The 14,239-nt window shown below is 36.8% G+C and overlaps 1 protein-coding gene and 1 pseudogene across 1 annotated transcript; one reads left to right on the forward strand and one right to left on the reverse strand.

The window, feature by feature from the left end:
• Positions 1-1,194: 1,194 nt before the first annotated feature.
• On the reverse strand, positions 1,195-4,780 carry LOC117631951 (GDP-mannose transporter GONST2-like). The gene is made up of 10 exons (XM_034365295.1): positions 4,182-4,780; positions 3,942-4,072; positions 3,441-3,642; positions 3,071-3,210; positions 2,700-2,829; positions 2,440-2,538; positions 2,142-2,296; positions 1,917-2,033; positions 1,735-1,832; positions 1,195-1,648 (listed from the first exon to the last, which is right to left on the reverse strand). The coding sequence occupies exons 2-10, from the start codon at positions 4,061-4,063 to the stop codon at positions 1,605-1,607; spliced, it is 1,107 nt and encodes a 368-aa protein (XP_034221186.1). The 5' UTR covers positions 4,064-4,072; positions 4,182-4,780; the 3' UTR covers positions 1,195-1,604.
• On the forward strand, positions 4,351-8,263 carry LOC117629771 (annotated as a pseudogene).
• The last annotated feature ends 5,976 nt before the right edge of the window (positions 8,264-14,239 follow it).

Consider the following 14,239-nt stretch of genomic DNA (forward strand, 5'->3'; position numbering starts at 1 on the left):
CTTAGAGAGAGAGAGAGAGAGAGAGCACCCCATAACGATAGCTGGACAATTAGCATGTACTAGGCCTTGTAATGAGCCACATGGCTTAATAGCCGTACACCTGGAGGTGCATCCAACGGTTGAGAATTTTCTTTGGTTGTAACTCCTGAGCTTCCTCTCTTGTACAAAAGTAGAAAGAGCTGGGGCTGGGGGAGGAGAGATATTAGTGGGTTTCGTTATTAATTCCACAATTATTAAATCCATTTTATTACAGATTTTTTTAAATTTTAGATCATTTTAGAGTAACTCTGAGGTAGTGATTTGGGCAGCTACGAAATGTTGATCAATTTGGCGCCATTGTAATGGAAATACAATTTTACCCTCTTAATTAACACTCTCATGGCACGTAATGAAATGAGGGTATTTTGGCCCAATGATGCACTAATTAAAAATTCTGAAATTAAATATGATTTATTAGGAAGAGGAATTTTGGCAGAATTTTAATCTCTAGTTATAATTGCTTTGTTTGGGTACTAAATGCTAGCCAATTGTGGAAATAATTATATGGCTACTGCATGCACCTATTCCAATTTCTTTCAAATTAAGCTCCCTCATTGTTTTTTTCTTTTCTTTTCTTTTATTTTTGTATTTAGTAGTTTTAATTATTTTGGTTCCCTCAAAGCTTCGTTTTTATTTTATTTTATATACAAGCGATATGGAGATAAGGTTTTATCACACACATGCATTGTTAAGGTATTATGAAGGTCCGAGTATGAAACCACCAATCTGCATGTCAAAGCTTCATCTTAGATTTTGACCTTACGGACAAATTTGTATCTATCACTATTTTGACTCAGAGAGTGACTGGGTTGACAATGAATTTGACGAATAGAAAGCTCAATTTCTAGATTTAATACTTTTAGGACACCATTTTCAAGTGCCAGACACTACAGTCATCCGTTACTTACTGGCGTAGATGAAGAGGTTTTAATTTGAAAATAAAAAGAATAATTGTGCTTAATAATATGCATATGAGTGATCAGCAAAAAAGAAGAAGAAATAAATTCACTCATTAATTTCTAATGGCTGGTAAGTTAATGATCATTTGACTAGAAATAATCATACTTTTTATTTTTAATCAACAAACCAGAAAAGAAGGATACTATTTAAAATAAAATAAAAATCCATGGAATGAGGTATTCAAACTTGGAAACCTCTTCCAATATTGAGAAGAGAAATACCACCAGACCGACCAAGTGCTAGTTGGTAAAGAAGGATACCATTTTTCATCAACAAAATTTTTGCTGGATGAATTACATGTAGAGGAAAATAAACAATTTTGTTAATAGTATTGTCCCTCACTAGTGGTTTTTCTTGGCTAGTTAGCTTGGCCAATCATAACCAAGTAGTAAATGTAAACTGAATTGCAATTTCCAACTCTTGTAACTCATTGGTCCTATGCTTGTAAAACAAATAAAATCTTTGCTTTCTCCATCAAAAAGAAAGAAAAGAAGTATATCCAGTACTTCTTCCAAGCCCAGAAACTGTTTGTGCAGGCAGTTTGCCTTTCTTTTATCTGAGCATGGGTTAGTTCCTTCATCTCAATTCTAAAATCCAGGCCTGGATCAGGACATCTTGGCCTTGGCGAAGAATATTCCGGCAAATAAACCTGGGGAGAAACAAAATCCATTAAATTGAGAGTAATGAAATCACAGTACTGGTATTCATTGTCTACAGAGTGATTTTGCTGATTACCAAATAGTATACTGAAGAGGTTTGGTAGACTGAGAGGCACCTTGAACAGGACTAAACCGGCGAGCGAGATCGGAATCTTGTTTAAGGAACCCACCAGACTGTAAAGCAGAAGAACATCAGAAGTGCCAATATAGATACTCGTGAGAAGTTCATTTTGAGCTTAAGTATACAGCAAAAATTACCTATAGGTGGTGGGGCCAGTTTGGTGTAAAAACCACATGGAGGTGAAGCTGATGGCAAGTCCAAGCAATCCACTAGCTGTTGCAATGACCCAAAACGTAGGCAATTTGATTACATCCCTGCATATTGAGACCAAAGCATTAGGTAGAAGAAGTGAACTAAATGTGCTTCCAAGAAGAAAAGGGCATGAAGTTATGTCAAACTTAAAATTAGAAGCATAAGCTTACACGCTTTTTATATATTCCCATTCATCAAACATAATAATCAAGAAGGCGGCAAATGGTAGAGATAACAAATTATTCAGCAAGACCATCGAAACTTCATTGAGAGAGCCGGATCTTGTGTATTTTTTTGCTTCATCCATGACTCGCCGTAGAGTGAGCTGTCACAAAGACAAAATATTTACACAAATCAGAAAATGACCTGCACAAGAGCTGTAGTTGCTGTGGTCCAAATTTAAAGTTACAGGTCTCCAAAACAAACTAAAAACTAACAGATCTCCAAAACTATAGCACTACTACTTACTGAGTAGCTTGCTGTTAGTATGCAATTCGAAATCTGCCATGCATAACCTAATGTATCAAAGGAGATATCTGTAATGCCACTGCTGATAGCGGAGATAATCTGCGATACATAAGAGACAAAAGTACTCATTGAAACTTCTATGTCAAACAGTTGTCTGGGGAAGAAACAAGTAATATATTTCATCTACGGAGCAATATACATGACATGGGAATCAAAATGCTGGCAGTTTCTTGCAAAACATTAACTGTAGAGTTGATTACCATCAAAAACATGGCAGTCCACACTTTCTGACTCTGATGTTTCCGGAACAAATATAATTCTCCAATTGCTGTTAAAATATTTGTCACATTCTTCAGAATGGTGACCATTGCAATATTTACGTATTTCAAACTGAAAGGAAAAAGAAAGAACCAAAATACATTAAGTTTTAAATGTATGTTAGAATATGTTTTAGTAATCAATCATATAGAGCTTCAAACTAAAGAGAACTTTATATTGTGGATCGTATCACCAATATTCCCTTCAGAATTTGTCCTCATTCCCTTTACTCTAGGCCTGAGCGAACAATAAGCTACAAATTGAACAAATTAAAAGCACCTAAAAGTGCAGAGTATACAATTATTCAACTTACCTATACATGCCAGACACAAGCATGCTGATGAAGATTATGTTGACAGGGATCCAGACCCTGACCAGTTTCCAATTGAGCTTTTCCACAGTAACAACTCCAGAGAAGCCCAAGAGGACAACAATTACGGAACTTATCAAATTCTGCAAAGAAGCATATGGAACAAATAAAGATTCCATTTGGCTGGCTAAATTTGTGGAGTTTCATAAGAAAAATTATCACCCAATAAGTGACAAGGACTCGATTATTATTAGCCTAGCTAGAAAATACACAAAACAGGAAGACATCTGCAACTTATAAATATAAAACTTCTACATGGTAATTTCATCCTTATCGAAAAGCAAGTGGGTTGGAAGGGAGTGAGAATGCTAACCTGATAAAACATCAAGGATACTCCTGCATTGAAGTTGTAACTGGACAGAACAACTTTGTTCAGCAGTATCATGCTGCAAGAAGAAATGCAATAAGCTGTCCCAGACAACAGAGGTCCAGATTTATTTGCTGACCCATGTCCACGCTTTTCATTCGGAATTGAGACAATCTCGCCATGCCCAGCTCGACTCCCTCTAAACAATCTGCTTTAACAAAGAAAGAGAAACAAACAAAGGAAATGCGCCAAATTAGCAATGAGGCAAATTTACCACACAGCTTTCATATCCCATATGCTCAAGCTAAGAAGCCATGTGCTTAAGCTAACAGTGACCCCCACCAGCAGAAATTGGTAGTGTTTATCAAAGTTACTTCCAAGGAAGAGAATCAAATTTACATTGCGCAACTCTTTAACTGAAAATGCAAAAACCAAATATGTCCCATTTCTTGTGGACCTTCAAAGCCTCAAATTTTAAAATGAAGAGTAGGCAGCAGATGACTCTACCTGTCACTCAAAGTCGTAGCTCTACGTTCTGGAAGAATGGTATGAACTCCATTTAGAGGACCAACTTCTGGGTCCTCACTATCATGGCCTTTAACTGCATCTAACTTGAAATCAGATGACATATCACCCACCTGCAAAAAAATTAGCAACCCAATTGAAAACTAAACTCCAATTTTCATTTTCTGAAACTCAAAGCCTCAAATCATTTCCATTTCTACTCAAAGATGTATATGATCTTACCAATGGAATACCCTTTTTACTTTAGTCTTCCAAGCTCGAGAAATGTATAACAGAAGAAGACAAGGAATGGGAAAAGCTTAACCAACCACAAAAAGGGGTTTGAATAAAACCAGAAAGAGAAAGATATCAAATGCCAGGGTAGTGGAAATCATGAAGAAAACGTGAATCCATGAATACCATCTTTTTGAAGAGCACGCAAAGGCAATTAAGTGTGGATCTGAGTCAAGTTGTGACAGACAGTACTCTCTCTGTGGCTGAAAGAGTGAAAGAAAGAAGGAAAGAGAGGGAGAGTGAGCATTAAGAAAGGAAGAAACAGAGTGGGAGAGAGCGAGATTCCAGCTGAGAGACGACCGCCATAGAAATTGAATAATATTTGGGAAGTGTGGAACACTTCCCCATGCTCCTTCCAAAGTCAAATGCTGGTGGTGACAAACATGATTCATCTCTCTACTCTCTCTCTCTCTCTAGAACAGGAAGAAGGTTAACGAATGTGAACTGGGTCTTCTTTGTTTTTGTCTCTTCTTCTCTTCTGTGGATCGAATCTGGGACGCTGGAATCTGGAATTAGCAAGAAATAATTTGGGTTTCGTATGGAATTTCAAACGGTTTGCTTTTTGACCGGAAATTACGTATTTGGTTGTGATCTGGGTTTGGGCAACATTTGAGAACGTTTTACAAGTACAGCCGGCCGGCTATATCCTTTAGATATAATATATTCAAAGTATATCCGAACGGCTATATTCTATAAATGGCATATTTAATAATATAGCCGCACGGCTATACTATATAAATAGAAACTTTTAAACGCATAGCTGTGCGGCTATACTCTAAAGTATAGCCGTGCGGCTATACCCTTTAAATAGAATATATTGAAAGTATAGCCGCGCGGCTGTACAATATAAATAGAAAATTTTAAAAGTATAGCTGTACGGCTATACCCTTTAAATAGCATACTCCAAATTTCTCTTTTGTAGTTACTTTAATTATTATTTACTTAGTGAATAATTGGTGTTTAAATATTTTATTAAAGAAAAAAGTTAAAATTTAAGTAATATGATTTATGAAGTAAATTAAAATCTTTAATACAAATTATTCAATAAAGAAATAATAATTAAAATATAACTGTAGCTAACTAGAAAATCCGAAGTACACATTGCAATAGCTGTGTATCATTGGTGCAAATCAACGCGAATCATTCTGTCATATGAGTGTGGTGGGTGATATTACATTTACTTTTGCCTTTTCGTTTTGTCAGGATGAGTTCAGGCCAAGCTCACAGTAGCAAAAGAAAAGTTGGGGAGAGAAATTCGTGTTTTTGAAACGTCAGCTGCTTCTTCTTGGCAAACGGAAGAGTCTATTACTGGTATGAAGCAATTCAACTATGCTACGCTAAACCATTCAGCTTCTTGCTTATTGGAAGTAGTCTTGTGAATGCCCCAAGTATTTTATTCTAAAAAACTTAATAATAACATGAACGAACTTATATACTGATACGTGCAATTGGAGGTATTCTTATGGCATTTATACTTGCTATATTTCATTAATGCAATATGAATAGATAAGGTTCTAAAAACACGAAAGCTTAAAGAGGCAGAACAGGCAGATGATGCTTCAGCTGCCAAGTCAGGTCCCTTCCTTCAGGAAGGGATCATGTCTTTGAAAGGTTTGGAACTCCTCACTAAGCACGCAGAGCCAGTTGAGTCTGCACCAGAAACGATACCAGAGGCATCACCTCCTGTTGTTCAAGAGAAGCAGCCTGCAGAGTAAAAACCTGTTAACAAGTCAAAGTGGCTGAAACTGTGACGTGAATTACATAAGTTCTATAAATTGATGAGCGCAACTCCCTATCTTTAAGATTGTGCTGATTCTGGCCGTTATTTGATGGCTGCAACTTGCCGTCGGATATGAAATGTCAACACTTGTGCTTTGCTAAGGTGGTTCATATTTTCTAAAACAATATATGAATGTTAACCATATATGAAATGTCAGTGACTGTGCTGCTAATTATTTTGCCTTTTCATCTTACATCTTTGAATATTTTGTTTAGTGTTGGCTAGGCATTTGTATTGCCTGTTTTCCCAACTTCCTTTTTCTGTGTTTATCAAAGGGAAGAGGATATGAATGGCAAAGAAAAACGTATGGAGAAGAAGGAATTTGGACACTCTACACTCTACAAAATTTAATCGAGCAGGTTTTGAGTCGTGTATGAGGGCATGTCGGAAATTGCCACCAAATAGAAAATAAATCTTTTCAACTAAGAATATCATTAAAAGAAATTTTTTTTTAGTATTATCTACTACTGGGGGTTAAAAAAGCATTAAAATTTAACCTGGAAAAAAAAATTAAAAAAAAAAAAAGGGGCCCAGACCCGCCTAGGCCGCCTAGCGCCTAGGTGGAAATTTTTATTTTTATTTTTTTCCTGATGATTCAATCGCCTTTAATTTGTGGTGATACACTGGAATTCGCGTAATTGTTTATAGTTGGTGCTCTTTCTTTATGCACCAAGCTCTCAGAGCTTCACACCAAAGCTCCTGAACATAGCTTTGCCTACACTAAGAAAACTATCGAACGAGCGTTTGGCCGCAAGCTCCCGGAGATTTTTGATAATTTTGAAAAGAAACCAGTAGCATCTGGAAGTATTGCTCAAGGGCATGGAGCTGGTCAACAGGTGAAGCCCATAGTAGTTGCCGTAAAGGTTAGGCATCCTGGTGTTTGTGAATCGATTAGGAGAGATTTCGTTATAACCAATCTGGTAGCAAAAATTTCAAACTTCATTCCTGCTTTAAAGTGGTGGAGATTGGATGAGAGTGTACAGCAGTTTGCAGTTTTTTATCATGTCTCAAGTTGATCTTGCAAGGGAAGCTGTCCATTTGTGCATCCTGCTGTTTTGGTGGAAACTTATTAACAAGTAATTCCTACATGGTTGATTTTTTTTCTCTTTATCTATTGTTCTATCTTCCACCATCTCCTCTCTAAAAATGGGCAAGTAATTCACCTTCAAAGGTTTTGCCTTATTAGTTTTTCCTTAACAGTTCTGGAGATCCGTTGCATTCATCTTGTTTGGGTGTTCCTTATTAAATAAGTTGCAAGTTTGATATTTGCCCTTTAAATTCCTCTTTATGCTAAGATTATGCAAAGAAAGAATTTCATATTAATTAGAATGCTTTTCAATCCAACTTCCTCTGGTAATACTTTCTTGTCTCAAAGCCTGAATTTTGTCATGCACAATTGAAATATGTATATATATGTGTGTGTGTGTGTGTGTGTGTGTAGTATTCACTACTTTTTTCGTTTATTCATCACTGTGTGTGTTATGGTTGTATACAAAATGCAGTTCCTCAATGATATTATGAACTCAGGAAGCTTCTGTTACAAGTTTCCCTCCTTAATAATCTACATTATGTATTTGATTTTAGTCTAATCTTCTTCTTTTTACAGCAAGTGGAGGAGGCATTCGCTTTCTGGGGTACTCCAGAAGGTGATCTGGTCCATCCTGCTGAGTGTATGCAGCAGTTACTGGAGAAAGTTAGGCGTCATAGAGTCAATGTCGATGGCAATGTATGTACAGTCATGGTAACCACTTTGGTTCTTGAGGTAATTTCTTTTTCCTTTATCTATTGCAGCCAAGGCATGGAAATTCTCTTATGAAATTCTGTAATCTTTTCAATATAGGCATGTGAAATTTATAAGCACAAAGACATTTAATTAAAGCACACGTAGATTATTAAGTTGTCTTTTCTTTATTTGTTTTTCTGCTTTTTTCTGTTGGCCATATATCCTTTACTCCTTTCTCTTCTCTTTATAAATTTAATTTAATTGTCTCAGAAAACAAATATGATAGTTTTTTATATTATATAATGGGTTTACCATGAGTAGCAGAAATAGACAATAACTGATATCTTATACAAATCTGAGAGGCAATTTGCTCCAATTTATATTATCATTGGTGTGGTCATCAATAACTGATCTTATACAAATCTCATCACTGATTATGTTTTGCAGGGATGGCAGCGGAAACTTGATCCCAGGTACAATGTGATGCAAACACTGCTTCTCAAAGCTGACTAAGGGGCTAATGGCTCCATAAGAAGGTCTTGTCATTGCTAATGCTATGATTACTAAACAATTTTGACAGTTATAAAATCCAAAATATACCAATCCCAAGAAGTAGACATGAACATTTAGATCTTTATTCTTTTAATTTCTTTTGCTTTGGAAATTGCAATGCGTTTTGAAGGTTCAGTCCTCCTGTATTTAGTTTGTTTTTTAAAAAAAAATAAATAAAACATTACTGTTTTTGAAGCCTCACAATTCACATGTAAAAACGGTAGAGAGGTAAAAGACAGAAATAAAGTGGAATGCTGTTCTTTTTTTGGTAACCTTGATGTTCCTGAATCTTCCAGTTCTCTTCTATTCTAGATTTGTTCATGGTGGTTCTAATCATTCTGCAAAAGTAGAGCTAGCCAATGGTTGTACAGGTAAAAGGGAATCTGGGAAGTCTGCAAAGAAACCTGGTGAGTTATTGTTGCATCTGTACTTTTCCCACTGGAAATCTCTCTTTGTTTTTTACTTTATGAATTTATTAGTAGCATTACAATCATTTTGATGTGCTAGATAAAGGAAGGACTGCAAAGGAGGAGGCACGTGAGTTACAACTCAGGGAGAGGAGGCATCCATACATGAGAGGGTCCGAGAAATACAGCAAAATCTATCTTCCATACTTAAAGCACTTGGGGAAATGTCCATTGCTAATCCTATTTTGGCACACAGTCAGCTTCCTTCCCTGATATGTTCCAGGAGCCTGAACTTGTGGAATGTTTCTTATTTGTATTTAACTAGTTTATTAAGATACTGAATATCTTTTTTGTTATAAAATAACCTGAGATATGTGCGGATATTTTGAGTTGTACGTAAAGTAGATGAGACACAGCATTTAATGAGGTTCGGCTATGCCTACGTCCTCGGAGAGCAGCAGCAGTAACTTTTTCACTATAAAATGATATGGCTACAACTTTAGTGTTTACAACATATGTGGCTCACTGAAGTTTCTCTCTAGGAAAATTTCTCTCTTCTTTCTCTTCTCTCTTTTCTTTCCTTTTTTTTTTTCTTCTTCTTTTTCTTTCCGTTTCTCTTCTTATTTATAGGCTGAGAAAATCACTATTCATCAAAATGAACAGTAATGAATAGTAATCACCCGTGACAGACAAACCCTATCAGCCGCCAAATGAATAGTAGATCACTATTCCCCCGTGACAGACAAACCCTATCAGCCGCCAAATGAACAGTAATGAATAGTAATGAACAGTAATGAATAGTAGTGGGCTCCACTTTTACAACACTCCCCCTTGGAGACCACATGTCCCTAGATTGGTTGCTTCATTCAAACCTTGCTTGAAAAAAAAAAAAAAAAAACCCAGTGGGAAAATCTATGCGAAGGAAAAAGAGTACAACGTGCATATGTCCTATGTTAGAGGACTCTTGAATGCTCCCCCTGATTTTGCATGCTCCAACTTGATTGCTTGCAGAGTTGTCGTAATCCGATGCCATGCACTAACTTTTGGAAAGTATATTTCGGCAATGATTTAGTGAAGAGATCTGCCAGGTTATCACTTGAGCGGATTTGTCTGACTTTGATTTCTTGACTCTTCTGGATCTCATGTGTATAGAAAAACTTTGGTGATATGTGTTTGGTCCTGTCACCTTTGATATATCCTCCTGTGATCTGAGCAATACAAGCTGCATTGTCCTCATTCAGAATTGTTGGAGTGTCTGTTGTTGAGGGTAGGGCACATGTGCTTCGGATGTGATGGATTACCGATCTTAACCAAACGCATTCACGACTGGCTTCATGGAGGGCAAGTATTTCTGAGTGATTGGAAGATGTGGGCACTAATGTTTGTTTTGTTGACCTCCATGAGATCGCAGTTCCTCCACATGTAAATACATATCCAGTCTGTGATCGTCCTTGATGTGGATCAGAGAGATATCATGCATCAGCATAACCAATAATACTCTGGGCGTTGGTCGATTCACTGGAATAGAATAACCCCATGTCTGTTGTCCCACGAAGGTATCGTAGAACATGTTTGATGCCGGTCCAGTGTCGCCATGTTGGAGCAGAACTGTGCCTTGCTAACAGATTGACTGAGAATGATATGTCTGGTCTGGTACATTGTGCTAGGTACAATAAAGCACCTATGGCACTAAGATATGGTACTTCCGGACCAAGGACCATTTCATCATCCCCTTTTGGACGATATGGGTCTTTCTTAGTGTCAAGCGATCGAACGACCATTGGAGTGCTAAGTGGATGGGCTTTATCCATGCCAAACCGTTTCAATACTTTCTCAGTATAAGCAATAATCTCGTTGGCATAATGCTCGATCTTTCAGTCGAGACAAATATTTCTGGAACTCTTGAGAAGCTTTAATGTGTTTGCAAACATATTAATGTACTCACTGAGGCAATTTAGGCATATTAGTATTGAGTACGGATTTTATGCTTTAGGCATATGTCATTCAGGGACTTGCTTCATGCAATTTCAATCCTTTCAAGGATTTTGTTTAAAGGGATTAAGCTTTATGACACATTATATAGCTTTAACCCAGCTATGTATACATCTTTAGGGAATCACTTCAGGTGATATACTCTGTGCATTTAATAACCCTTAAAGATAACATGTTGGTCTCCGTAAATGTGCAATAAATGGAGAAAACCTAACATTCCTTGTTTCTGCCAGAAACATTGTGTCATACTAAGTAGGTACATTCCCTTTTATTCCGAACACCCAAGTATAACTTTCAGTATTAACAAATTTTGGGGTTCGTACTGTGGGTTTGTTCTTTCACGTTCATTCTCATCTATAATGGAATTGCCTCATTCCATGTTGGCCAATAATATTGTCGACATTTAATAATTGAACGTGGTTCCAATCAACACAGCCCATTGATGATTTGAGTAGCTACTCCAAAATCAAAATTTGCCATTCATCAATTCATGATCCCACCATTCTCATGTGCATGCGCATGCATCAATTATAAGCATTTCTTTGCTTTTGGGTACCCAAGCCACTGCAGGGGCTTTTATTATGTGAGAATGTGGATTATAACCTCCAATGGAGCGTTATTTTATAGTAGGGCGTGGATAATCTCCATTTAGGGAGTTGGAACATTTAGAACCATATATCTGTCATGCTGCAGGCATGCTACAGATTAATATATATACATGTCAATTAATTTCTGGGACTTTAACCCATACAATTTGCTACGCATTAGGCGTGCACAATATCAATATTGACATGTCAAGGGATTGTCCTTTCGGGACTTCAATCCACATCATTTGCTACGCCACAGGCGTGCATCATATTGATCACTGCTATACCCATATTTTGTTCTTATGGGACTTTAATTTGTGCAGTGTATTATCAATGTATCCAACTTGCAATTTGTAAAATTTGCATTAATAATTCATGGATACATACAAGCCATTCGTTTGGAATGGACTTATCTCCCCATTTGGTTACCTTTCAAGATAATATATCAAATAAGTATATAAGCATAAAATAACACAAGTATTGCTTACATCCTTAGGTGGGAGAAACTTTTCTCAAGTATCATTCAAGCTTGTATCGGCCCAGTAAATGTAGTGCTTGATGATCTAGTTATATCCTGCAAAAGCAAAATCACAATTCTTTTCTCTGTCAATAACTCTCAGAGTTAGGATCACTTCATGGATTCTTTCTTCAGATGTTCATTCTAAAGAAATAAAATCTCTTATGAACAGAGAGTTACAAAAAGAGAAAAAATGCAAAAAAAATTGTGATATTGATTGCAAGATAAGGTAAGCAATCAGGGAAGGGAGCTGGTGGGAGCAGACAAGCAGCTCATCAATCAAAGAAGGAAGCTGGTGGGAGCAGAAAACAAGCTCTCAATTCTCCTAGTCTAGAAGGACCTCAGGAGATTAGAGCACAAGGCCGCCTTTACAATTCCCTGATCTTGCAGAAACATGATCAGGGATAGTCTTGCTTCCTGAATGGATGATCAGAGATAGTCTTGTTTCTCAGGCATATTAAGTGCTTAATGATAAGAAAAACAAGTAGATATAACATCATTTTGTATGGGAAACTGGATGTCTTCTGCAAAGAAAATTTCGTTAGTAACACATTTATACACAAATACAATGAATAGGTAGAACCGGTGAATTTCAAATTAACCATAGGAAAAAATGCGAGATTCTCGGGATACTTTTGAAAAAGTAGCTCCGTGAAATCCGTAAAGCAAGATCGGCTTTGAAAATAATACTTGAAACCGCCGAAAGTGCCGACAGGCATTATCAGAGGCCACGTGAAGTTTTGGACTCTTGCGAAAGAAAAAGATAATGTGGGGATTCGAGAAGATATTGGAATCCTGAAAAGTTGCCACATTTTCGTCTATAGATATTGCCTTTGCAAAACTTGATTGAGCAACTGCGTTTCAACTCAACTTTGTTTCAACTCAACTTCCTTCATTTTCTGAAACTTTAGTTTTTGTAAGACTTTCTTCGAAACCTTCTTAAAATGGCTTCCTCTTCTTCCTGCCCAAATAATTTCAATTTAAATGATGCTCCCACAACAACCAGTGACGCAAAAGTTTGGCGTCCATCCTTTGTATCCCAAAATCGTCATCTCACAGTTAATGATTCTGTGATGATGGATGATGCTACTGCTGTCACAGTAGCTAGGAATTTCATTATTCCAATGGATGAAATGTTGTTGACAGGGAGGTCTGAGGAAGAGGCTATTGATGACTCAATGGCTTTTAGCATTCAGAGTGCTGCTTCTGTTTCTAACATGGCTGATCGTTTGCGTGTTAGAGCAAACGAGGTTCAGAAGCTGACAACTGAAAATTATTCTCTTCAAAGAATGCTTCATGAGTCTCAAAAAGAGGTTGAGAAACTCAAAGGAGAGAATAATTCCTTGTTGAAACTGGTGAGTTCGTACTCTGTTGATACACAGAGAAAGCTAGACATGCTGCAGGTCTCAAATGAAAAAATTTTGGGAGACCATGAGAGGCTCATGGCTAGGCTTAAGAAGCGCCGTCCTCTTCCTTCAGAGGCTTCCAGAACATAATGTAATTTTATAGATTTTACAGGGCCTGCACTTTCATTGCAGGTGTGTAAAAATCTATCTGTTGTATGTTCCTTTCCTTTTATAATAATAATTGCGTACATTCTTAAACTTGCATATGTGGTTTGTACGTCTTTTCAAAATGACGGTCTGGAACCTTGTGCCTTATAGGTTCAAATAACCACATCAAATCTCTCATATTTCTATGCATGTGAGCCCAGAACTTTTGGTCTGGGTTAAACCCAAACTCATAATTTATTAGCCATTTTCAAATGGACATGAAATATGAATTGAATAAAAGCTACGATAATATCTCAATATAGTAGTGAAGAACATTAACTACTATATACCCACAACTTCAAGTTTTAGGATCTCTCATATATTTGGATCCATGGGCTTCCGGCCCAGATGTAACAAAATATGTGGGGAGCCTCAATTCATCATTTGATTTTTTTATACTGATATTATCCATTTCACGGTGTATTCTTAACAACCGGATTCACAAAATATATTTCTTCCTTGAGGTGTCGATTATAACAAAATCGAACTTTATTAAATTCATCATTCTCTTATGCCAAGAAAATTTGTGGTGTACCACAATTTGCAATAATACCTCAAAGGTTGTCCATTTAACTCTTGGAACTTTAGGTTCTCCACACTTGTTAGATTTTGAACTTCAGGCCAAAATCACATATTCTCATTGTATGGACATTTTTACAATTTTCTATACATATTTCGGGACTTCAAGCCCTTACATAATTGTCCATATTTTGAGGAACTTCTGGCATCTCATTTAATTGTTTATCCATGAGTTTAAGGAACTGCAGGTTCCATTTTGTATATAGTGACGGTTTCCCAAAAATGGTTAATATTTATGCATACGTCACTATTCATGTGAATAGTACTATTCATCAATCATGAATACATACCTATTCATATGTGCAGTACATTTGCCA

The sequence above is a fragment of the Prunus dulcis genome, chromosome 6 (genome assembly GCF_902201215.1).
Source record: "Prunus dulcis chromosome 6, ALMONDv2, whole genome shotgun sequence".
Taxonomy (NCBI): domain Eukaryota; kingdom Viridiplantae; phylum Streptophyta; class Magnoliopsida; order Rosales; family Rosaceae; genus Prunus; species Prunus dulcis.